A 26,531-nucleotide genomic window follows, 5' to 3' on the forward strand; every position below is an offset into this window, starting at 1 on the left:
GGATCATGTGACTCTGAATCATAAGGTAAATTGGATATTATCAGAATGTCATCCATTATTCTTTAAAGATTGTGTTTGATAACACTAAAAATATGCACCAAAACTGTTTTATTAATGACTTTGTTCTTCTTCTTGCAGCTCAGAAAGCCTCTGGTGGAGAAGATCTGCAGAGAGAGAATCATATTGAACAGCTCAAGTCTCTTCTGGGTCATGAGCCCCTCAAACAGCAGCCAAACTCCAAACTGGAGAAGGCAGACATCCTGGAGATGACTGTTTGCTTCCTGAGAAGACTGCAGCAGCAGCGTCAAACCGTAGAATCAGTTCTTGAACAGGGCTATTCCAGGTGTGCCCAAGAGATGGTCAACTTCCTGTCAAAGGTGGAGGTGAAGACTCAGTCCCAGAAAAACCTGCTGAACCACATCAACCAGCTGCACACTTCCTCTGTTAAACCCTGAGTGAGGCTGACTTCTCTCCTCTGAGCTACACAGTCCAGACCAGCATCACCAAAGACAACACACTCACCAGCTCCCTCTGGAGGCCGTGGTAGAAACCTGCAGACTGGAATCACTACTAAATAATCTACACTGATCATATTGGTCAACGATTGCAGGGAAAGAAAATTCAAAGACTTGTTCTTCTGTATGTACAGAAGGTTTTTCTTTGTTTTGTTCTTCATGCAAGATGATATTTCCTGAGCAAATGACACCAACAACATCTTTCAAGTCAAGAGAGAAAGCCTCTTGTCATACCACAGAGATGTTTGGAGACCACGTTGGTCAAAGATTTAAGGAACTTTTTCTTCTGTATGTACAGAAGGTGTTTGTAAAACCAGGCATAATTCACATGTTCAAGTAACAAATATTTCCTATGGAAAGAACGAAACAAGCTCCTCTTTCATGTTAAGAAAGAACATTTGACATTCTTGTTCCAATTTGCATTTACTGCTGATATTTACTAGCAGTGTATGTAAAAATGTGCATCACATTGTGGTGACTTATGTTGAAATGAAGTTTATTACTTCTTGAATTTTATCATGTTGATAACACACGATTGCTCAAATGTTGCTGAGATGTTTCTTCTAAACTAATTTTAATCTTTGTGATTATTCTGCATTGTTCTGTGTCAGAGCCAGATTTATTTTTGTCCTTTGTTTAAGAGGATTATATACCTGACACTGTAAAGTCAGTGGATTTGGTTCATCTACTCATATCACTTTGTGATTGTTTTAATGTGATTTGTTGTAGAATCCCTTTGTTCTTTGTCTTTGTTATAAAGTGCAGTTTGTGCTTATTCCAAAGTGTATTTTATGAAAATGTGACATGCAGATTCATGTCATAATGTTTGTGTCTTTTGTAAAGATGATTGGTCCCCCACTCATTTTGAGTGCAGTGTCTTGGTGATGTTACCAAGTTATTGTTGTGATGCATCATCATTTATCTTACTCTCATATATAAACTTGACGCTCTGTTTATCTTAATAAACAACCACTGAAAGGACATCAAAGTGTTTCTGTTATCATTTCATTCTATGTTACGCATATATGTCTTGTAGTGATAGTGGATCACTCATCTAGGCATCCTATACATTTATTGGGCCAATATCACTATATATTGTAAAAACAGCAAAGCTCACACCAGGACTATGGTGTAGTAGGGTGACAGGTGAGGGCTTCATGATCATATCTGGAGCCTTATTCTAATCCAAATGTCACAGAAATTAAAATGACAATAATATTCAAATCAAATTAAAATATCTGATGAGTTATAACTCATATGGGACTTTTTGTATATGCAATAGCTTGATTGAAATAGTCCGATAAGTAATGATATGTGTGTCATGTTTTCCTTAAGCAGTCACCATTTTTGGAGCAGTCATTACTTGGAGGCTAAAACTTTCATGATAACTATTGTCTCTTCACATGATGGGTAAGGGGACACACTCCTATTGTTGTTCCAGTGACACTGTGAAAGGACAGAGTGTGGGAAACCAGAAGAAACTCACTCACAGAGCCCCAGCGGGACAACAGATGCTGACCTCTGTCCTGAGGAGAAACATGTCGAAAGGTAGTATGATGGAATGAAAACTGATGATGGAAAACAACAACACATTTGTATGGGATTACTTACTTTTAACATACCATGAAATAAAATAACATGAAAATATTTGCTGATCTCCAAAGTTTTGTAGCACTTAAGAAATAATGTAGTTGTAATTTAATGGAGGAATTTATGAGATTACAGTATCTATAAACATTTTTATGATCATAACTTTAAAGTGTTTGTGATTTTTTTTTACCCCCAAACTGTGACCTGCTGTTTTAATCTATAATACATATATTTACCAGAATTCACACAGATCCATACATATTGTACATGTAGATAAAATTACATCTTGAGGAGCCTTTTTCTTCTCCAGGACCAAAGAGAAGGAGGGTCACAGTTCAAGTTGATTTGCATTCTTCACCACACGGGTTTCTGACTATTGTCCAGAGGGATTTGGCACACTTCAGGAAACAGCTGCCTTGACCTTCTCCTGCATTTCAGAACATGAGATTTGGAGCTTGTGAAAACATGAAAGTTTCATGATGGGCAATTTTCAAACTTTGTCCAACTGTAAACTGAAATAGTGGATCATGGATTGTATATTATTACAGAAAGCAAAAATATTCAGCTTTTGAAATTTGAGTAAATTTTGAGTCAACCAATCATGTTGTTTCCCTCCAGATGGTTGTTGACGTCAGGCTCTGTCTCTGTTGGAAGACACGACCACCGACCATCACAAAAGCTCCTTTCAAAGACCTTTGTAGTGCACTGACCACATCATTCAGCACTGAGTGTGGGAAAGTGAGGACAACTATCTGCTCACACCAACCACAAACTGAAAAGCAAAAAACACACCTGCTACATCTGGACATCAGAAAAAAAAAAGATAAATCCATTCTATATGTTATAATGAAACAATATTTTTTGTTATTATCACTGCTATTATTTTGTAGTTTCCTCGCAGAACTATCTCAGTGATTTTTTTATTTAATCTTTAAACATTCTCTACAACACTTCAGAAATTTGGTAACTTTGCCACATGAGTTGAACTTCATGTCAGAAGGAAAAGATCAGATCTGACATTAAATGATTTTTCCATAGAAAAACACACAGACCATCTGATGTCTGATTGAGTTTGTGTGAGAACCAAAAATGTTACTTTCAGGATAATCAATGACACTAAGTGGGTGTCAGGTGAGACATGAGAAGTATCTTAATCAGAGAAACAGTTTGATTTGAAAAGCGTGTGCCGAGTCAAAGTCACTGATCTCAGCATCAGGCAGCAGATGTATCCTCTACAGGGTCACCACTTTCTCAGATTCACACAGAGCTTTTCTTTTACGCTGACACACCCACCCAAAAGTGCTCCACTCGTTCCCCTGGGATGTATCAATGTGGCAGGCAATATTTCTTTTCTCTAATTGACAGCTCTGTGATTGGTCAAAACTGTGAGAAACTCCAGTCAGACCAAGACCCACACATTCATATGGAGATGTGGGAGTATAAATAGGAGGGATGAAGGCAGCAGTGATCAGAGTCTCTCTACAGAGACCACTACAGCACAGAGATCCAGCCATGGCAGCTACAGTCTCTCCAGTAATGACTAATTCTCAGGACCATGTGATGTGATCATCTCTCTTTGAATCATGAGGTAAATTGGAGATCAGATCAGAATGTCATTCATTATTCATGAAAGATTTTGTTTGATAACAATAAAACTATGCACCAGAACTGTTTTATTAATGACTTTGTTCTTCTTCTTGCAGCTCAGAAAGCCTCTGGTGGAGAAGATCTGCAGAGAGAGAATCAACAGCAGTATTGAACAGCTCAAGTCTCTTCTGGGTCCTGAGCCCCTCAAACAGCACCCAGACTCCAAACTGGAGAAGCCAGACGTCCTGGAGATGACCGTTTGCTACCTGAGAAGACTGCAGCAGCGTCAAACCACAGAATCAGGAGTTCTTGAACAGAGCTATTCCAGGTGTGCCCAAGAGATGGTCAACTTCCTGTCAAAGGTGGAGGTGAAGACTCAGTCCCAGAGAAACCTGCTGAACCACATCAAGCAGCTGCACACTTCCTCTGTTAAACCCTGAGTGAGGCTGACTTCTCTCCTCTGAGCTACACAGTCCAGACCAGCATCACCAAAGACAACACACTCACCAGCTCCCTCTGGAGGCCGTGGTAGAAACCTACAGTCTTCAGTCAGCCTTACTAACTTCAATGATCATATTGGTCAAAGAATTCAGAGCCGCATTCTTCTGTAATTCAGAGATTTTTAAGATTTTTCCTCTTGTTCATACAGAACAATTTACTTTTTTTGGTTTTTAGTGGAAGATTTTTTTTTTCCTGAGGAAATCAAAGAAACAAAGTATTTTGTTTTTTGAAACAACATATCTTGTCATGCACATTGCATGAATGAAATCTGATTGCATCTGAAATTATTAATATTACCTACTCTTCAGGTACTGATGATGTTATATTAACATTTGTTATCTTTAGTTTGTTATTGACCCAAACAATAACTTTTGACTAAAGACAGAAAGCATCATGTCAACATGAAAACTTTCTTCTGTATGTACAGATGTTTTCATAACCTGTTATTCTGCTTTTTCATGTAAAAAAAAAAAAGAACTAGAAAAAATAATCCCTATGGGAATGACACAATGTCAGATTATTTTTCATTTTTAGAATCATTGGTGTATCAATTAAATGCATTTAAGTTGATAAATACACTGTATAGACAGTGGATTGACTTATTTGGATCACTTTGTGATTGTTTTAAGATAATGCCTTTTCGAGCATGTTTTATGAAAGTCTGATATGAAGATTCACATCATACTCTTGGTGTCTTTTGTAAAGATGACTGATCCTCCACTCATTTTGAGTACGGTACCAGGCTGTTGTGATGTATCATCACCTCTATCTACCTCCCGTTGGAGCCTTTATAAAATGTTAATACTGAGTGTGTCTTAATAAAGAAATATTGTGATCATACAAGGTTTTGTTCATTTGTCAATCCATAATTCAATCAAAAAGTGGAAATTCACAACTGGAAGAGGACTTCATTTAAATATAAAAATTCAAATTTAAATGTTTTTTTTTCTTGAGCTTCAAATATCAACAAATTATTGGCCACCACTTTGGAGCAGTCCCCAGGCCATGGGAGGGCCAAAACTTCAACGATAACTATTGTCTTTTAATGTTATGGGTAAGGAGACACGCTTCCATTGTTCTTCCTGTGAAAGCAGTGAAAGGACGCAGTGTGGGAAACCAGAAGAGACTCACTCACAGAGCCCCAGTGGGGACAATGAATGTTGATCTTTGTCCTCGGTAGACAGAGAGTGAAATGGAATATGGTGGCATAATGCTGAAAACCGATCATGTTAAACATACAGGTGTTAAGATACTTAACATGCAAATATTTATTCTTATTAATAAGCGTCCAAAATGAATGTACATAAAATATGTCACTAACATCCTTTCAGCGGTGGATTGTTGGCACACTTTAGAACCAAATTAGGCTGTGAGTCCTTAACTATCGATCACTAGTTGGTTATGTGCAATCCAAAATTTCTCCATTAAGTGTAATAGTTAGGTGCAGATTGTTTTAGTTATAAACAACTGATTTGGTTTTGACAGTAATTTGGGATTTTTATCAGGCCTGGTCATGCCAACCAATCATGTACTTTCCCTCCAGATGGTTAGTGACGTCACGCAGTTTCAGTCAAAGCACAGCCAAACCTTTATATAATGTCTTTTCAGGGTCCTTTTGTCGTGCACTGACCACATGATTCAATACTGAGTGTGGGAAACTGAGAGCAGCTATAACCAGAGACAGAGGACACACATGTGACATGGACAAGATGACTTTGTCCAGCACAAAAACTGTGTATTTTTCCTACTAGCAATTTTCAGCACTTACAGTCAATTCAAAGAGAGAGAAAAAGTTTAAAAATAACATACAGAGAAGTCCAATTCCAAAAAACATTTCATGATCACATAGTATTCTCATAGTTTGGCAGAATATATACGGTGTGAACTTGTCGCTACAAAGTCATGAATTGGTGCTCATAACTTTGTAAACATCTACCTTGCTTTACGTGAAACACAATCTGTTTGTGTCTTTTATAAAGACAGCTGTTTCTCTGTTCAGTACAGTGAGTAGACATGTTTTTTTTTGTTGACGTTTAACATAAATATTTAAAAAAAAAACATGCCAATTTATATAAATGTAATTCATCTTTAAACCAGGCTATCAGTTTTCAAGAAATTTAACAGACAATCAAACTACACATGTTTTATTTAACTAAATTATCAAAGTCTGGAGCAATATAATCGAAACTCATTTAATGAAGCTGAATTATTCGTTTTGTGTCACTGTATTTAATTGAACAACATTAAGCCATCAAACCAATTCATGTTTTTGTGCATTCGTGCATGTTTTCATTTTTTTTTTAAATGTAACTTTAAACACATCCCTTTGACGTCAGACAATGTATCTAATGTGTTGTATAATGAGGCACACTTCTATTGTTCTTCCAGTGAAAGCAGTGAAAGGGAATTGTGTGGGAAACCAGGCAAAACTCACTCACATAGCTGCTGTGGGACAATAGATCCAGACCTTTGCCCTGACAGATTAACAAGGAATCAGGAGTCTAAACCCTCCTCAAATTACAAAATCGCACGGGCCATCATACTTTTTCTTTTTCTAACTAAGAGAATAACAGCTGAAGTCCAAGTTACAGTATATTGCTTATGATATCTGGCTTTCCAAAAGGAAACAATTCCTTTATCATTACAAACAATAGTTTAAATAAACAATGCTTGATCAAACTCAAAATGTGTTATAGATGTATATCATGGGGTTCAAGAAATGCATTCAAGGCTTAATGGGCAATTATTTGCTGAGAAGCCCATCCACTGTGCAGTCCATTAATGAAAGTCTATTTGTAGGCAGGCACCTGCTAATTTTGGAGGACTGTGGCAAAAGCACCAGCAGCTTTTTATTACTGCAAAGGGATTTGGCACACTTCAGCAATCCCCATGAACACCCCATCACAGTGATTGCAACCTGAAAATATGATGTGAAACTACTCTGATTATGGCAGATTTTCACCACAATTTCAAATTTTACTACCACTCAGAGCCAGCCAATGGGATCCTTTCCTCCAGATGGTTGGTGATGCAATGCTTTCTTTCTACTGCAACACACAGGCAGCATCTGCCACTAAAGTCTCTTTGTGGCTCACTGACAACAGCACAGGGAGTGAGTGTGGGAAACCCAGATCAACGTGTTACTCCCATTGACTAAAAGGCACATGTCACTGACACAAGAGCAACAGCACAATTATTGCCTTGAGTACTTGAGTAATGCAATAAACTACAGCAAACCAATCAGAAAACTAAAACAGCCCACAATACCAATCTGATAAACTGTCAACATGTTAGTAAACATAACTTGTTATCCTGCATAAAAATTAAGCATTTCATTAAAACTGAATGATGTTCAGTTGACTATTTATTTAAAAAAAGATGCATTAAAGGTTTGGGTTTAGAAATTATCAAACAAATTGAGACCAAAAAATCGAAGTAAGTTTTACTTTATATGTGGTTCATTAATTAGATCGTTAATAGATCATTAAGCTGGGATGAGGAGTCATATTAGTTTTCTTTACAGGGTTTCTATTTTCTGAGATTCAATTTGAGTTCTGAGAGTACTTCTCTCCCAGAGTCCATCACCTGTTCCCCTGATCTCTAGCCACTGTTTCCTGGGCAATAACAGGAGCACGATTGGCTCAGACTGGGAAAACTCAAGCAGGGAAAGACCCAAACATTCATATAGAGATGGTGAAGTATAAATGGGAGGGATATCAGGTTCTGTCCACTGAGACCTTTACAGCACAGAGATCCACCTACATCCCTACTGCAATGATCGCTTATCAGGAGAAAGTGATCCCAACTCATTAGGTAAATCACAAATTGACGCAATTGTCAAAAACTTGTAATAAATTAGATACATTTTTACTAAAACAAAATTCTTGAATTTTTAAAAAATGTATTTTCTACTTTCTGCAGCTGGGAAAGCCTCTTGTGGAGAAGTTGTGCAAAGACAGAATTAAGTCCTGCGTTGAGCAGCTGAAGTTTATCCTGGATCCAGAGCTCCTCAAACAGCAGCCAGACTCCAAACTGGAGAAAGCAGAAATCCTGGAGATGACTGTTTGCTTCCTGACAAAGCTACAGCAGAGCAAATAGCAGAGCTGATAGCAGAGAAGCCTGCTGACCCACTGCTGAACCAGCTGCTCTGGTGCTCTGACAAGAACCTGACAGAGGCTGACTTTCTCCTCTGAGCTCCACCAGCATCACCAAAAACTAATGTTCAAACAACAGCGCCCTCTGGCGGTCAATGATAAAAGCAGCGAATAGTCAACAACCAGAATAAACTTGTCTGCAGAGCCCTTCTGGACCATCAGATACAGACCTTTGCCCTGAAAGAACAGAGCTTAAAACGTCTGTTATTTTACAACAATCAGTTTAACATCAAGCCTTTGATTAAAACTGTTACTCTAGTTTTTTATATATCACACCACTATTTTGTTCAGTAAACTGTTTCATTTGCAGAGTTTGAGATAGATCTTTATTTTTGGGGTCAAACTAACTAAAATAATTTAGCAATACATTACAGTAATTTAAAAATTCAGTTACAACATTTTTTTAATGGCACAGCTGTAGTGGACCCGTTGTTGTTAAATTTGTTTTAACTACAAAGGTTCATGAGCTCATAGTAAGCACAGCGGGTTAGAGTAAAGTTGAAGTGAGGTTAAGCATTACAAGATGAAGCTGTATCCTGTTACATTTAAGACTATGTGAGGTTTAAGTTAAGGGGAAACAACTTCAGTTTCTAAATAATCTAATTCCACCCACAGGCTGCAGCTGTACATATTTTTTTTCAGCTGCTGCAAAATCTGACCTTCTTGTTGTTCATGTAAACTCTGAGTGACAAAAAGTTGAAGGCCATCCAATACTGTTAATATTTTTGCTTAAGTTATTTATGTCAATTATGACAGGGCATGACATTCAGTTTTATTTTTACATAGGTAAATATTTTTAAAGATGATTCTATGGGAGAATTTTCAACCTGCAACAGGGCACAAGAGTTATTTTTTATTATTATTATTATTATTATTAATTTATTTATGGTTAAGTGAATACTCTGGAGAAAAGAGTAGGACACATTCACCCCACCAGTTGTGAATTATCCACCAGAAGCACTGGACACACTTCATGAAACTGCCACCACCATCCCCCACCCCCAGGACCCTAAGAGGTGAGATTTTGATGTAGTTGATGGTCAGTAATCAGTAATCATGATTAGCATTAGAGGTATAAAATGTGTAGCTGATTGCAAACTGAAAATAATACTTTCCAAATTGTGGTACCCTAATTTGATTACTTTAAGAATGTTTTTTTTATTATAAATTTTAATTGTAACATCTGTCCAAGGCAGCCAATGGGATTCTTTCCCTCCAGGTGGTTGGTGATGTAACCTCACGTTTCTATAACAACCCACAGCATCTGCAACAGAAGTTCTTTTGTGGTTCATTGACAATAACACGGGTGTGGGAAACTGAAATTAAATTGCTACTCATGCTCACTATATGGCACGTGTCAAAAGACATGACTGCATCTGGTCGGCTACATGATTATTTTCTAGAGACATTATGATTTAATTAATTGGTACAACACCAAAATATATTCTTGCATTTGTAAAATATATAAAACAAAATTTGTAACTCTTTATACAATAGTATAAATGAAATTATCAGTTAAAATCAAATTGATGTTTACAGTTTCCCTTAATATTAATCTCATTATAAACAACACATGTGAAATAAACCATTAATCCCATTATTTTATTTTTACCCATAATTTTTACATTAAAACATGAATGTTTTCCCCTGACATGTGATGGGATAATCAGCGTGTGCTCGGTCAAAACCATTGATCCCAGTATCAGGCAGCAGATCTCCTTTCCCTACAGGGTCACCACTTTCCCATAATCACACAGAGATCTGTTACACTCCCTTCGTTTACCCACAGTCTTCCACCTGTTCCCCTGAGACCTCACTATTATCCCCCAGGCATTAACGGCAGCATGCTGCTGGCTCCACATGGCTTATTGTCTCGCAGAGCACTCTGATTGGCTCAGACTGTGGGAAACCTCAACCAGACTAAGACCCACACATTCATATGGAGATGCTGGAGTATAAATGGGAGGGATGAAACCAGTAGAGATCAGATTCTCTCTACAGAGATCTCCACAGCACAGAGATCCAGGCATGGCACCTAAAATCCCTGCAGCAATTAACAGTTCTGAGGAGCATCTGACTCTGACTCACAAGGTAAATCAAAAATTAATGAAATTTGTTTTCTATAAAATTGTATCAATTATATTTTCTTGCTAACACAAAACTCCTGAACAAATTTATTAATTGCATTATTCTTCTTTGCAGCTCAGAAAGCCTCTGGTGGAGAAGTTACGCAGAGAGCGAATCAACACCTGCATTGAGCAGCTCAAGTCTCTCCTGGGTCCAGAGTTCCTCAAACAGCAGCCAGACTCCAAACTGGAGAAAGCAGACATCCTGGAGATGACCGTTTGCTTCCTGACACAGCTACAGCAGCAGAGAAACCTGCTGACGCACTGCAACAAGCTGCAGACTGCCTCTGATAAGAAGCTGAAAGAGGCTGACTTCTCTCCTCTGAGCTCCACAGTCCAGAACATGATCACCAAAAAAAACAAATGTCCGATCAACAGCGCTCTCTGGAGGCCATGGTAGACACGACAAACTGGAGTTAATACCAAGAAAAAAGAGACCATATTGGTCAAACGTGACAGGACTGAATTATTTGAACTTTCTGTGTTCTTCTGTGTGTGCAAGACGACATTTCCTGAGGAAATGACAGCAATAGAGCCTTTCGTGTTAAGGAAGAAAATATCTTGTCATGCATGTAGCATGAATGAAATCTGATTGCATCAGCGATTATTATCAATGCCTAATGTACGTGTTATGGTAACATAGTTGTATATATAGTACTATAGTTTTTGTCTGTTTTTTTTCTGTGCAAGATGACATTTCCTGAGGAAATGACATCTTGCACATTAAGAAAGAAAACCTCATGTCATGCATGTTGCATGAACCAAATGTAGTATTTTGTTTGTTGGTTTTTGACCCTTGTGATCTAAGATTGAAATGTCCTTTTTCTGGACTGATTGTAAAATTAAACTTGACCCCCATTTAATATCAAAACAGATCTGTTCTAAGATCCAGTTGTTTATCCTTTTAATTATAAAAGGCTTGATATGACCATTTTAACCCCCACTTCACTGAGGATTAAACAGTATATTATTTGTACCTTTTGACAAACACTGATCACTTTGTGATTACTGAAAACCAATCTGTTTTAAGATTAATATTTTATGTTTCACACTGTCAGCTTTTTTGTGATAGGTGTTTCTTTTTTTCCTTTGGGAACGTAAATGTGATCTGTTTGAAGGTCGATATTAATAGTTTTCATATTGATTAATGTGTTCTTAAATGCTGTAAATATTTTGTCTTTCACAAAGATGGTGTCCCTTCACTCTCTCTGAGCACAGTGTGCCTTGTAGAAATCTACAAGTTGTCGTTGTGATGTGTCATCACTTCCTGTTTAAAGCATTTATGTTTTATGTGGCTCTTGTTAAATAAACAAACACTGCCAAGTGAAAACTGTATTTCCATGTTGTTTGTTGTGGTTTTCATAAGTAATGGCAAAGATGTACTCCATTCACTTCCAATTTAGGTCAATTTAAGGGGTGTTTATCACAGATCTTTGTTTAATTTACATATCCAATTAAAAATGCTGCAGTCTAAAAACTATTCAGGTTAGAGCATACAAAAGAAAAACAAGGTTCAATTCTTTTTTTAATGAGGGGAACTTTCTGGATATTTGGGTTTTTAAAACAAAAATAAAAGACACTTTTTAGACACTGCTACTTTGATAAAATTAAGTGTTTCTGTTGTAGCTCTCACTTCCATGAAACCGTCACAAATGAAATCTAATGACATGCAGACTAAGACACACTTCTATTGTTCCTGTAGTGAAAGCACTGAAAGGACGGACTGTGGGAAACCAGAAGAAACTCACTCACAGAGCCTCAGAGGAACAATAGATCCAGACCTTTGCCCTGAAGTGACAGGGGATAAAAGGGAGCCTGACTCCCTATTTCTAATCGTTTTGTTGTTGTCTTTTTGGCCATGATTTTGTCCATTCCTTACATAAAACAGTAACACCATTTTTTTTAATTGTCATTTCTTATTGTTAATCTCTATTTTAACAAGAGATCTTCGAAAGTGTCTTGTGTGGATTTAAATTAAAGACACGAATGAAAGAATAATTTTGTTATTGACAGTGCAAACTGCTCAACGTGTCACACATTCAATCGTTGTTAATTTTTTGGGGTCTAAAAATCTATTCGTCATAACGCCTATTGTAAGTTCAAGCCCAAATGAAGAAGCTCCCTGTCACAGATGCTTTCATAAGTATTTGTGGATCCAAGTTAAACTGAACAAACTAGAGGTCTTTAATTAAAAGTGCCCATGCAAACTCTTTAAGTAGGCATATAAAGGTTATTCAAAATGAACTGCAAGAAGCCTGAAGTTTACTTCAGCATTTCTTCTCATTCATTCACTTGACCCTTTGCCAAGTCTGTAGACAGTCTTTCTCTCTCTTGTCATGTTTATGTCTTGTTGGCGCTCAAATCAAAGTCGTTTCTTTCTCAGGAATATATTTTCCAAGATAATATGAAACAGAGAAACCAGATGAACATGTAACAGCTTGCCTCCATGCCCCTGACAGAAGGGAATCTTGCTCAACAAGACATACTGTTTCTAGAAACATGCTATAGATACAGCTTTACATTGGATGGATATCACTAATTCTTAGGTTCTGCAAGTTATCCGGTTAACATAGTCGATTTTATTAGTACCCCACTTTTCTGAGAGAAAACACAAGCTAATATTTAAAACTCACAAATCACCACTTTAAAAAAGAATGAAAGTCACTGGGGATTTCTAGAAAACAGCTGTCTAATTAGATAGCTAGCTGGAAATTTATTGCAAAACACTGATGTTGTCTCAGTCTGCACAGGAGAAAATAAAGCTAGAGGATACAGAAAAGTTAAATTAATAGGGGTAGTGATGGCATCCATTCATAACATCCTAATAGAGGGGACTACATACAAATTCTGTACATAAAGGTCTCATGTTGGATTCAAACCACTGACCTTGTTAATATCAAGTATCAGTGCTGACCACCACACCAGTGAGCTGCCCTGCAGTCTTAACATATACAGCATAAGGTTTACAAAAGATTTAGCATCTCAGCAAAAGGCCAGAGGATGAAGAAATACTCAAACATTACCCATTATTAGCTGAGGTTAACCTACTGTAGTTGAATTCACTTATTACAGATCTTGAACCTCTGTATGCTTCTTCGTATGCTGCAGTATCTGGCCTCCCCATTCCTGATGTAAAGCATTCTAAGTCCCTTTCCAGTTTGTTGGAGTGATAATAATTTCAACTTTCACAAACTGAACTATGGGTAAATAATCTTCAAGATGAAAATTAACTTGTAAATTGGGGCATGCTTATTTAGGCAAATGATAGAAGTGTGGGAAAACCCATGAGACTAGAGTTCAGTGGCAATCACTCCACCAGCAGCCTGTGAATTCTCCAAAGGGATTTGACACACTTCATGAAAATTGTGTCACCCAGGAACGCTCCCACCATCACAATCCCAAAATTTCAATCCAGCTCTCAGTCAGTTATCAGTCACAGATACGAACCGAGGATCAAAATGTGTCAAAGATTAAAAAAGTAGAAATTATTTTGATATAATCTTTTCAAATGTTATTATCCCAGCCAACCAATGGGATCCATTCCCACCAGATGGTTTGTGATGTAATTCACTGTCTCTATAACAACACACAACCAGCATCTGTGACAAAAATCCCCTTGTGGCTCAATGGCCACAGCACGGGGGTAAGTGTGGGAAACTGAGATCGACCTGCTACTCACAGTGGTTACAAGGCACGTGTCACAAGACACTAGCATCTGGATTGAGTTTGTTTTGAGTATTTTAATGTATTATATTGAGAAATTCAAATTAAATTAGATACAGCATTCAAAAATCTTATGGAGTTTTCAAAATGTATTTTTTTGAATAAATTTAAAAAAAAAAGATGTTTAAGCTCTATGATAGGAAATACAAATTACAAAATTTTCCATTAAAATCAACAGAAGCAGACAATGCAGAGAAATTCACCTAGTCTATCACTTTTTTTGCTTACTTGAAATTCATACATTACAGCTTTGTTATTCCCGCACACGTGCACTGGGTGCTCAGTCAGAATCATTGATCTCAGCATCTGGCAGCAGATCTTCTACAGGGTCACCACTTTCCCAGCTTCATACAGTGATCTGTGGGCATGTCTCAGTCTCCCCCCAGTCCTCCAGCTGTTCCCCTGAGACCTAACCATTATCCCCCAGGCATACAGGAGCATGTTGCTGCTCCACATGCCTTATTGTCTCACAGAGCTCTCTGATTGGTTCAGACTGTGGGAAACCTCAACCAGAGTAAGACCCACACATTGATATGGAAATGTGGGACTATAAGTAGGAGCCAGGAAGCCAGCAGAGATCAGATTCTTTCTACAGAGACTTCTGCAACACAGAGATCCAACCATGGCACCTACAATTGCTGCACCAATGACCACTTCAACAGATCATTTGACTCTGACCCACAAGGTAAATTGAACACTGCCTGGATTTAAATTATTATTAAGTTGATAGTCTTTCTTTTCTTTTTCTAACAAAAAACAAACAAACAAGGTTATTTATGACTTTGTTCTTTTTTCTGCAGCTCAGAAAGCCTCTGGTGGAGAAGTTACGCAGAGAGCGAATCAACACCTGCATTGAGCAGCTCAAGTCTCTCCTGGGTCCAGAGTTCCTCAAACAGCAGCCAGACTCCAGACTGGAGAAAGCAGACATCCTGGAGATGACCGTTTGCTTACTGACGCAGCTACAGCAGCAGAGAAACCTGCTAACGCACTCCAACAAGCTGCAGACTGCCTCTGATGAGAAGCTGAGGGAAGTTGACCTTTGTCTTCTGAGCTCCACAGTTCAGACCAGCATCACCCAATGCTCTCTGGAGAGAAAACACAACAGCGTCCTCTGGAGGCCGTGGTAGACCACTCACACTGGACTCCATACCAGACAAGCTAAACAGACCATATTGGTCAGACATGACTGGACTGAATTGTTTAAAATTCTGTGGACTTTTTCTTCTGTATGTACAGAAGGCTTTACTTTGTGTGTTCTTGTGTTTGTGTGTGTGTGTGTGTGTGTGTGTGTGTGTGTGTGTGTGTGTGTGTGTGTGTGTGTGTGTGTGTGTGTGTGTGTCGGATGATATTTCCTAAGGAAAGTGTAGTAACAATATCTTTCATGTTGAGAAAGAAAATTTCATGTCATGCATATTGCATTAATTGAATCTGATTGCATCAGCAATTTTAATTGTTTCTTTCTGTACTTCATGTACTGATGATGTTATAGTAATGCTTTTTACTATTATTGATTTTCTTCAATTGACATTGACGTTACCTTTTATTGGTTTTCGATTTTTTGGATCTAAATTTTAAGTGTCCATTTTAAGGATTTATTGTGATTGTAGATATTAATCACACAAAATTGATCTGTTATAAGATCCAAATGTTTAGTATTTCTTTCATGAAGATTTTCTAACTATACGACTCAATGTGGGCAAGTCGTGTAATTGTGATGTTTGTACCTCTTGACTGTTTCTGATCAGTTTAACATTAATCTAAATTCAAGGTTGAATTTGTTATAAGATCTAAGTGTTTACAGCTTCTTTCTAAAAGGTTTTCTTAATATCACAGTAAAAACTTGACAGTGATATTGGTACTTCATGATCATTATTGATCAGTTTAATATCTTAATTGTTCTATGCGGACATTTAGATGACATGTATCTCAATGTATGTCATTACTAAAACTGATCTGTTTTAAGATCAATATGTTTATTGTTTTACTGAAAACATTACTGTTTTTGTTAATGTCAGGTTTGAGAAGACAAAGTAATATTTACTTTGTGAGAAAAAATTGAATTTAGCAGTTAATAACAATGTATTTTAAGGTCATTTGCTGTTTAGTGAAAGTGGAAAAAGAAATCAAATGTCACTGAGTACTGGGTTTTTGAATATTGTAAATTCATTGTCTTTCATAAAGACAGCTTTTCCTCTACTCTTTCTGAGTACAGTGTGTCTTGTAGAAATCTACAAGTTGTTGTTGTGATGTATCATCACCACCTGTTTGAGCTTTCGTACTTGTTGAATAAATAAACACTGCCAGTGTAAAACATTGTGCTTGCATATAATTTTTATGCAGTTGATCTGTTATCTTTTTACATTGATGCTAGTCAGACAGTGACTAACAAATTTATTAGAACACCACCCAGTGTAAGTGCATTGACGCATGCTCAATCATCAAGCTAATGAAATCCCAAAAAGCCGATTCTGTTTATCTGGACGTAGCGTTTTCAGAATGAAGAAGTCCATGTAACGTCTTTTTGGGGCACCCAAGGTTTACATTTGGTGGAACAGCTGCTATAAATGAACAGAATTGGTAATTGTGTTATTGTTAATCCACCAGTATGCTCAAACTCATTATTTAAAATTATATTTTTAATGCTAAAATATAATTGTTATCAATACATTTTTTGTTTTGTTTTTTACAAAAAAAAGTAAAAAAAAGAAAAAGTAAAGCACATTATTATTTTTGCTTATGATACTAAATTACAATTACTTACTTGGATTCCAGAACAGAAAAAAAAAGTTTTAGTGATTGATTGTAATGCTCAATTAACTTCTGACTTCTCAGAGGCACCCAGTGCGCCGGCTCATATTTATAATGTAATTTCTAGTTTCTAACAAGTTTTTGACAGATTTCTAAGATGTCTGTTTTATTGTTTTATAACAGGCGGTTCAATAAATTTGTTGAGCACTGTATGTTCTTCATTTTCTGTCATGTGTCTCTATCTTTGTCTCCATTTGTTGTAGACAAATACTTCAAACCTTTAGAACCTTATTATAATTGTTTATCCAAAAAATGCACATTCAGTGAAAAGCCAACATTTGTAATGAGAAGGGCCATCGATGTTATTTCAATTTGTTCAGTTGGAAGTCAAATCTTTAAACTTAAAGATCAAATATGCAGTGTTTTAACTTTTCTGGTAAAATCATCAGATTCACATGTTTTAATAATTGTTTCAAAGTTAATCATGTAAATCTTAAAAGATGATGTATATTTTAGCTTATGTGGTGCCCATAAGGCACACTTCTATTGTTTCTCAAGTGACAGCACTGAAAGGACTAAGTGTTGGAAAGCAGAAGAAACTCATTTACAGAGCCCCAGTGGAACAATAGATCCAGACCTTTGCCCTGAAGGGACAGAGGATAAAAGGAAGCGAGACTCCACAAGCGGAAAGATGTTTTAAATCATCATGATGGCTGCGCTTCCTTTGAAAAAAGCAGCAGTACCATTTCCATCAGAAAACTGTTATATGATCTTCTTAAACTAGAAGCACTATTTAAACACAAGGTGTTTGAGAACGATTCAGCTGTGGACTAGAATCAAAGAGGTGATGTGGAAAATCATTGTACAAACCTTGAAAAAGAGTCATTCAGAAAAAGCTAAAGTTTTTTGAATAACAGGAAGTCTACAGGAACTACAGGTCACAGTAATTTTTTAATCTCTCTTCTTATTTTATATTTTTTAAGCATCCACCACCTGAAACCTGTGTTTTGCAGGTTGGGGATTCAGTGAAAAAGTTTTGCTATAACAATAAAGTAAAGCAAACATCAGAGGATGCTATATGCCGTGTGTACCAGTTTAGCTTAAGTAGCAGACATGCAACTCTTATTTAAAACTAATTATCAGAAATCTGTTTTGTTTTTTTGTTTTTTGTTGTAAGATTATTGAATTTTAATTTTTCTCAAAAAGATTTGAACAACCAGTTTTTGTTTTTTTTTTAAATAAACTGGCAAGATTTTTCAGAAGATTTCACACACCTTTGCAATAAAAAAATATGTTGACTTACATACTGGCACATGTCAATTTTTTTTACTAAAGTGTGGGAAAACTCTGGAGAACAGAGCTGAGAGTGAATAACGATCAGCCGACCAGCAGCCGGCTAATTCTCCTGAGGGATTTGGCACACTTCAGGAAACCTCCCACTCTCACAGTTAAAATGTTGATTACTTTGATACTCAGTAGTGAGTGAGTGATTATCACCAAAGTTCAAAATGTATTATAGTGTTAGAAAACTTAAAATGTGACAGGTTTAAACATTCTGAGTTTAGTTTTGATAAACTTTTTAACAGCAGTTTTAAATTGAAACTGTCTGTCAGAGCCAACCAATGGGAACTTTTCCCTCCAGATGGTTGGTGATGTAATTCTTTCTTTGTATAACAACACACGGGCAGCATCTGTCACAGTAGTCCCTTTGTGGTTAATTGAACACAGCGCGGGGAGTCAGTGTGGGAAACTGAGATCAACTTGCTACTCACACTGGATATACGGCACGTGTCAAAGGATGACTGCATGTGGTCAGCAGCATGATAATCGTGTTGAGTAATTTCAGTGAGAAAATCACAGGCTCTTGCACTCAACCATGTTATTACAGGAAAAATTGGATTTTTTTTATTGAAAAAAGGTTTGATAAAAGTTTAAATAAAGTATCAAATGAAATATCTTGATAAATTACAAATTAAATATAACAATACATTCAATACACAATTCACTCTTCAGTTTTTTTGGTAAACAAGCAAAGAGCTAATGTCATCTACCTATCAGTTAGAGCTATAATTCATTAATTAGATCAAGTAAACTTGCACGTATTTGATAGGATGTTAAGGGTGTGCTGAGATATCAGATCTGCTCCCTTTCACAGATTCACAAAGCGCCCTCTTGCACTCTCTTTATCTCCTCCACCTGCTCCCCTGGGAGCTAACTATTATACTCCCGGTGGTAATGACAGAATGTCGCTGCCTCACATGCCTTATTGTCTCAAGCAGCTCTCTGTTTGGCTCAGACTGTGGGAAACCTCAACAAGACCAAGACTCACACATTCATATGGAGATGATGGAGTATAAATAGGAGGGATGAAATCAGACGGGATCAGATTCTCTCTACAGAGACCTCTACAGCATAGCGATCCAGCCATGACCAGTTCTCGGGATCTGACTCTGAACCACAAGGTAAACTGAAGGTTTCGTTCATGTAAACTGTCAAATTGTAGAAAATATATTTTGTTGCTAACAAAAACAAAACTCCTGAACAAGTTTATTAATGACTTTGTTCTTTTTTCTGCAGCTCAGAAAGCCTCTGGTGGAGAAGTTACGCAGAGAGCGAATCAACACCTGCATTGAGCAGCTCAAGTCTCTCCTGGTTCCAGAGTTCCTCAAACAGCAGCCAGACTCCAACCTGGAGAAGGCAGACATCCTGGAGATGACCGTTTGCTTTCTGACACAGCTACAGCAGCAGAGAAACCTGCTGAACAGCTCCAACAAGCTGCAGACTGCCTCTGATGACAAGCTGAAAGAGGCTGACTTCTCTATTCTGAGCTCGAAAGACCAGACCAGCATCACCCAATGCTCTCTGGAGAGAAAAGACAACAGCGACCTCTGGAGGCCGTGGTAGACCACTCACACTGGACTCCATACCAGACAAGCTAAGCAGACCATATCGGTCAGACATGACTGGACTGAATTGTTTAAAATTCTGTGGACTTTTTCTTCTGTATGTACAGAAGGTTTTACTTTGTGTGTTCTTGTGTATGTGCAAGATGACGTTTCCTAAGGAAATGACATTGACAGTATCCTGCATGTTAGGAAAGAAAAACATCATAAGATGCATATTGCATGAATGAAAACTGATTGAATCTGCAATCATTATTATATCTGAGAGGTACTTCTTGTACTGATTATGTTATAGTAATACTTTTTACCATTATTGATTTTTTAATCTAAAATTAAAATGTCCTCTTTCTGACCAGAAAGTAATAATGAACTTTACCTGAACTGGACTCACTAGAACCCATTGTGGGTTGAGTTGTGTAATTGGGTTATTTATAGCTTTTTATCATCAGTGAGAGTTTTTATTTGTATCCTTTGTGGATAAAACTTTTTTTTTCATCAAGTTTACTTTAATGTAAGTGATTAATGAAAAGGGATCTGTTTTAAGATCAAATTAAATGTTTTGCAGAAAAGTCATTCTCAGATTTGAAGAGACAATGCAGTTTATTTTAATGGTTTTACCTGACCTGTTTTAAGGTCAATTTTTGTAAATTTTTTGCTTTGTTTGAGGAAAACATTGCTGTGGCTTCCTAAATACTGCAAATCCATTGTCTTTCATAAAGACAGCTTTCCCTCTACTCTTTATGAGTACAGTGTCTCTTGTAGAAACTATGAGTTGTTGTTGTGATGGATCATCACCTTCTGTTTAAGCTTTCATTCATGCTAAATAAACAAACACTGTACGATGAAAACACTGTGCTCTAATATTATTTTATGGCATAACTGACCTATCTGCTGAAAGATATGCATTCTTCATTTTCCTTCATTTTAAGTCTCCACTTTTTATAAATACCTAGAAGGTCCAGCACTCATTATAATTGTTTCTCAAAAAGACATGTTCACAGGAAAATAAAGCACAAAATTCTGTGATGAAGAGTGTTATTTAATTTAGTTTAGGTCATATTGAACCGAATAACAACTGGGGAACTGTGGGAAACCAAAATAAAATCACTTACAGAGCCCCAGTGAAACAATAGATCCAGAACGATCAGATTATAAATGGGAGCGTGGCTCAAAGTGAAACTTGTTTCTTATAAATTGTGTTTTTTGGCTCTTCCTCTGTTTAAAAAAAGCAGTGTCAACAGTACTTTTAAAACATTATAATTTAATATTGTTAAACAAAACAACCATTTCAAGCATTAGCTTCTGGAGAACTTTTTTTAGGTGGACCAGAGTTGAAAACATGTATTAAACTCGATTCTTTGATCCCCATGATAGAACAGAGAAAACCCGACTCAGGAGTGGTCAAAACATTTATAATTCTTTATTCAATCATCTTCCGGAAGAGAGAGCCCTGCACAGCCCAAAGCCAGTTGCAGAATCTCCAACATTAGAAGCTAAAAATGTGTCTCATATAGGTGTTATTTTGGTACTTTACACGTCACACATCGTTTCGATACAAACAACTCCTTATATGTTACTAGTTCCTCTTTTTCTGCCTGGTTTCCTGTATTTATTTATATGCTTGTACAGCTCTACACTAACTTCCTGTTTTTCAGTCTGGCTGAGCACTTGGTTTAGGAGTCAAAAGTGGCCTTGCTTTACAAGCCTTTATTATTAAAATACATAAAACAATATAATCAGAACATAAGCACTAAGAACACATATTGATCTTGTAACACATGGTCTGAAAGTATTTGTAAAGATGGTGATCAATGCTGTTTTATATGATTCACTACAAAGTCAAGTGCCACCATAAACCTCACTACCCCAAATGTGTTAGCTGCCGGTTTGTGAGTCCTGATGAAGTTCTTTGAGATTAGTTTTTCTGGGGCTATAGCAACTCATCTAGTCAATGATAATGTTTGTCAACGGATATTTTCACAGCGACACACTGAAAATTAAGGATTTAGCTCTAGCTGTGTATAGTCTAATTCACAGAATGAAAAGCTCATTTCAACTCAAGCCTTCAGGAGTAGACAGAAACCTACCACACAGGACTCAGGCGCAAAGACGTTATTTAAAACAGAAATACCTCAGCATAAAAACCACCAGGCCAAAGATTAGTGAAAGTATTCTTGTAGTATTGGTGACTTACTTAAGAAACCCTGTACAAGCATACTTTGGGGAAAAAAATACAAACTCCATGGTGTTAGAAACACAGTCCTAGCTTGTTAGCCAGTTAGCTACACAACTGAATTCATTGGTGACATTCTTACAACTGCATACAGTCAAATGTTGCAAAGCTTACTTCTGCAGCACAGCAAGGAAGAGCTTGTGGTAAAACAAAACGCTTTAGTCAACATAAACGTAAAAACTTGAGGGGACTGTTCTGAAACTTCTCCGAATAATTACCTCTTGTGAATTATGAATAGTTTGATATTAAATCTGCTCTCTTCTACTGGTTTTGCAAATAAACAGAATAAAGTTAAGGTTAATGACAACCAGAATTGTTCTGGAAATTACCCATTATGCCTTGTGGGCTTTTTGAAATTATGCAGAAACACATTATTGTTAGATTCAGCACTGAAAACAAACCTTTGAGTTATATGACAGAGGCTCACAAGGCTCTCCTCCTTTACAATCTCTGATGGTTTCCTGGTTGAATTCAAAAATAGTTTTCTTGATAACGACTTCCATCAAAGACGATCAAATAATATAGTCTAATTGTTACACTTTTAGATTTTATTTGTTAGCTGAATGTCTGTATGTTCATGCTGTGTAATAAAGTGTTCACCTAAATGTTGTGACCCAGATTTAGAAAGCAAACACAGAGACTTGTCATACTATATTTTCCTGTATAAAGAGCACATATACAGCTGTTTAACAGAAGGGATACTGTCCTGGGTCAGATACATATTTTAAGAGGTTTGTCACACTTTGGCCCAAAGAAAAACAATCCTCAAACTAATTTGGAAATGGGCACATGCCAATTTTCTGTTAAAGGAGGAAGTGTGGGAAAAATCCAGAATATCTAGTTATCTTTCCACCAGCAGTTTGCTGTTTCTCCAGAGGGAAATGGCACACTTGAGGAAACTGCTTGCTCACAGGAAACCTTCTACCCTCCCATCCATTTGGTGGCTGGTAATTATCAGTCATATTTATGCCTTAAAGTAGAAAATGTAGTGAACTGAAAGTAGGACCTGCAAAACATTTTTACTTTGCTTCTTATAGAGTTTTCAAACTAATTTTAAAAATTTCAAGCTGTCAGAGCCATCCAATGGGATCTTTTCCCTCCAGATGGCTGATGATGTAATGCTGTCTTTCTTCAACAACACACAGGCAGCATCTGTCACTGAAATCCCTTTGTGGTTCATTGAACACAACACAGAGAGTCCGTGTGGGAAACTTAGATCAACTTGCTACTCACACTGGATATATGGCATGTGTGAAAAGACACAAAGGACACCAGTAAGTTTATTGCACTGAGTAATTTAAACTAAAACAATGGGAACAACACTCAGCTTACTAATGGTGCAGTTGCAAAAAATATGTTTAGTAATAATATAAACCAGCCCAGGTCTAAGCACTTTGGCCTTCCTTTAATATTCATTACATAAATGTGTACGATAGACGTTCTATACACTTGGAAGCCTATGTGAACTTATAATGATGGAGCCAAGTCTAATTATCTTTTCTTTCTCTGTTCAAGCATGAGTTTTAAAAGGAGTTTATGGGAGTGTGCCATTTTTCTGTACTTACAGGGTAAGAAGAGGAAATATTGTTTGTTTTTCAAAAAGATTAGAGAAAGAAATTTTGCACTTAAAATTACTAATTCTGTACTAAACATTTTACAGCATAATCTGAGTTACCTTGCCTGCAAAACACACAGAATTTAGGCACTATTTAAATTGGCTTGAAATATAATTACTACTTCTTTCCTCTAAAACAAAATTACTTATGCACCACCTAAAATTACTTCTACATATTTCAAATTACATACAGACTACTTAAATTTACTTAAAGCATAATTAATTCCTTATTTCCTGTAAAAACGTGGCTCGTTACCCTCTTATTCTAGTGTACGTCCTCTACCTATTTGCAGGTAAATATAATTACTTTGTAATTTGACATAAAATATGCTAAAATTTCACTTAATTACAAGTACACCCTTAGTTGTGGGACATGTTAAAAAGTGCCACCAACTCATACATTAAAAGTTTGTCATTCCCCACTCATGCAATGGGATCATGAGTGTTAGCTTAGTCAAAGTTATTGATCCGAGCATCAGGCAGCAGATCTGCTCACTGTAAGGTCACCACTTTCCCTGATTCACATAATAAGTACCTCTCCATCTCCCTCCAGGTCTCCTCCTCTGGGACTTAATATCACCCAGGCACACAGGACTAAGATGCTGGCTCCACATGCTTTATTGTGTCAGAGAGCCCGCTGATTGGTTCAGACTGTGGGAAATCTCAGCCAGACTTAAACCCACACATTCATATGGAGATGGTGAAGTATAAATAAGAGGGATGAAGCCAGCAGAGATCAGAACACAGATCTCCACAGAGATCTCTGCAGGACATAAAACCAGGAATGGCGCCTAGAATCACTGCAGCAATGACCAATCCCCAGGAACATCAGACTCTGGCTCACAAGGTAAACTGAGGATTTTATTTGAACCAGTTTTGATATTGATTATAGGCACTTGCATTTTTTAAATTTTAACAAGTTTATTAACAACTTTGTTCTTCATTCTGCAGCTCAGAAAACCTCAGATGATTACGCATAGAGCAAATCAATAGCTGCAACGAGTCCAAGTCTCTCCTTGGTCCAGAGTTCCTCAAACAGCAATGTGAGAAGGCAAACATCCTGGAAATGAGAGTTTGTTTCCTGATGCAGCTATAGCAGCAGAGAGACCTACTGACTGGCTTCAAGAAGATGCAGTTTTCCTCTGAGAAGAACTCTCAAGAGGTTGAGTTCCCTCATCTGAACTCCACAGTCCAGACAAGTGTCCAGTCAACAGCGCCCTCTGGGGGTGTGGTAGACACCTACAGACTGGAGTTAATAGATGAGCTAAAAAGGCCACATTGATCAAACATGATAGGACTGAATTCTTTGAAATTCAATGAACTTCTTCTTCTGTATGCTCAGAAGGCTTTACTTTGTGTGTTCTTGTGTGTGTGCAAGATGACATTTCCAGGGGAAATGACGGCAACAGTACCTTTCGTGTTAAGGAAGAAAACATCTTGTCATGTATGTAACATGAATGAAATCTGAAATATTCTTTATCCTTACTGTACATGTTATAGTAGCTTTCATTACCTTTTGGTTATGATATTTGTGACTTAAGTGTCCTCTTTAAGGACAGATTGTAACAAAAATGTAATAATGATTCAAAGCTGATCTGTTATAGGATCCACATGTTTACGAGGTTTTTTTTCTAAAAGGTTTTCTTACTGTCACAATTTTCTTGATCCTTATTGTGGGTTAAAAATGTGATTGTGATATTTGCACCTCTTGATCAATATTGACCTGTAAGGTCAGTTTTTGTTTAGTGAGTTTTTAATTAATATTTTTGTGTTATTTCAAATTAATTTGTCAAAGACACTGAGTACTGTAACTGCTGTAAACTTTGTCTTTCATAAAGACAGCTCTTTCTGATTACAGCTTTTCTTGTCGAAATCCACAAGTTGCTGTTGTGATGTATCATCACTTCCTGTTGGAGCTTTTATCATTGTTGAATAAACGGACTGCCTGCTGAAAACAATGTCTACTCATTATTTTATGTCATCACTAACATCTTTATAAAGATCAAAGACAAATGTTCTTCTATTTCTTAACTGTTAAGTTGACTGTAAATGCCTGTAAAATGTTGCTGTTGTAGCCAAACATACATGTTTAGTGCAAAACAAAGCACTTTTATGTGATTATTAGGAGTGTTATTAATATAATTTTACTCTGTTTGATTATAGTAAGTCATGTCATCAAACCAAATAAAATTCAAACACATGTTGTGCATATCTATTTATATCACCTTTAGGTGAATAAGAAGTTTAACGTTTTTGGAGTCTGGATTCACGTGACACTCTGATGTGACACTCAATAAGGCACACTTCTATTGCTCTTCCATGGAAAGCAGTCAAAGGACAGAGTGTGGGAAACCAGAAGAAGCTGACTCACAGACCCCCAGGGCAACAATAGATCAAGACCATTGCCCTGAAGGGACAGAGGATAAATGGGAGCATGACTTCAAAAACTGATGTTTTTAACTGTTATATTGGCTATTCCTCTTTTACCCAAAGTAGGATCACCATATCACTGTCTTGCACTACAACTACAAATTTTATAATAAGGTGTAAAACATATTTCATATGTAAAGTAGGAACAATGATGTGATGTAAAACAAAATTTGAAGACAAAACATCTTTAAAGTGTATGCAATTTTTAACAGAAGGGACAATTCAAGAATATTTGTATATTTTAAGAGATTTACCAATCATGGACAAAAAAAAGAATCAAGAATAAAGGAGGAAGCGTGGGAAAATTTTGGAGAACAGTGTTGACTGTAAATGACTATCACTCCACTAGCAGCTTGATAATTCTCCAGAGGGATTTGGCACACTTCGGGAAATTTTTCCCTCCCGG

General features: G+C 36.9%; 3 protein-coding genes and 2 pseudogenes across 3 annotated transcripts; all 5 read left to right on the top strand.

The window, feature by feature from the left end:
* The window catches only part of LOC147331112 (transcription factor HES-5-like), a 1,539-nt pseudogene extending 98 nt beyond the window's left edge, over positions 1-1,441 (top strand).
* Positions 1,442-3,557: 2,116 nt separating this feature from the next.
* LOC147331113 (transcription factor HES-1-like) lies at positions 3,558-4,974 on the top strand (annotated as a pseudogene).
* Positions 4,975-10,306: 5,332 nt separating this feature from the next.
* LOC147331114 (transcription factor HES-4-like) lies at positions 10,307-11,788 on the top strand. Its single transcript, XM_086294289.1, has 2 exons — positions 10,307-10,438; positions 10,550-11,788. Exons 1-2 carry the CDS (start codon positions 10,307-10,309, stop codon positions 10,871-10,873), a joined length of 456 nt encoding a protein of 151 aa, XP_086150415.1. The 3' UTR covers positions 10,874-11,788.
* Positions 11,789-14,769: 2,981 nt separating this feature from the next.
* LOC147331115 (transcription factor HES-5-like) lies at positions 14,770-16,493 on the top strand. The gene is made up of 2 exons (XM_086294290.1): positions 14,770-14,881; positions 14,997-16,493. The coding sequence occupies exons 1-2, from the start codon at positions 14,819-14,821 to the stop codon at positions 15,321-15,323; spliced, it is 390 nt and encodes a 129-aa protein (XP_086150416.1). The 5' UTR covers positions 14,770-14,818; the 3' UTR covers positions 15,324-16,493.
* A 2,814-nt stretch (positions 16,494-19,307) lies between these two features.
* Positions 19,308-20,801, top strand: LOC147331116 (protein hairy-like). Its single transcript, XM_086294291.1, has 2 exons — positions 19,308-19,406; positions 19,522-20,801. Exons 1-2 carry the CDS (start codon positions 19,311-19,313, stop codon positions 19,846-19,848), a joined length of 423 nt encoding a protein of 140 aa, XP_086150417.1. The 5' UTR covers positions 19,308-19,310; the 3' UTR covers positions 19,849-20,801.
* The last annotated feature ends 5,730 nt before the right edge of the window (positions 20,802-26,531 follow it).

Source organism: Aulonocara sp. 'chitande type north' Nkhata Bay, linkage group LG5 (genome assembly GCF_057382095.1).
Source record: "Aulonocara sp. 'chitande type north' Nkhata Bay isolate Kocher_YH1m ecotype deep benthic linkage group LG5, A_spYH_male_GT1.1, whole genome shotgun sequence".
Classification (NCBI taxonomy): Eukaryota; Metazoa; Chordata; class Actinopteri; order Cichliformes; family Cichlidae; genus Aulonocara; species Aulonocara sp. 'chitande type north' Nkhata Bay.

Coding starts and splice junctions, on each gene's coding strand:
- LOC147331114 (XM_086294289.1), top strand. CDS start 10,307: ATGGGAGGGATGAAACCAGTAGAGATCAGATTCTCTCTACAGAGATCT. Junction 10,439..10,549: donor ATCTGACTCTGACTCACAAG/GTAAATCAAAAA, acceptor TCTTCTTTGCAG/CTCAGAAAGCCTCTGGTGGA.
- LOC147331115 (XM_086294290.1), top strand. CDS start 14,819: ATGGCACCTACAATTGCTGCACCAATGACCACTTCAACAGATCATTTG. Junction 14,882..14,996: donor ATTTGACTCTGACCCACAAG/GTAAATTGAACA, acceptor TTTTTTCTGCAG/CTCAGAAAGCCTCTGGTGGA.
- LOC147331116 (XM_086294291.1), top strand. CDS start 19,311: ATGAAATCAGACGGGATCAGATTCTCTCTACAGAGACCTCTACAGCAT. Junction 19,407..19,521: donor ATCTGACTCTGAACCACAAG/GTAAACTGAAGG, acceptor TTTTTTCTGCAG/CTCAGAAAGCCTCTGGTGGA.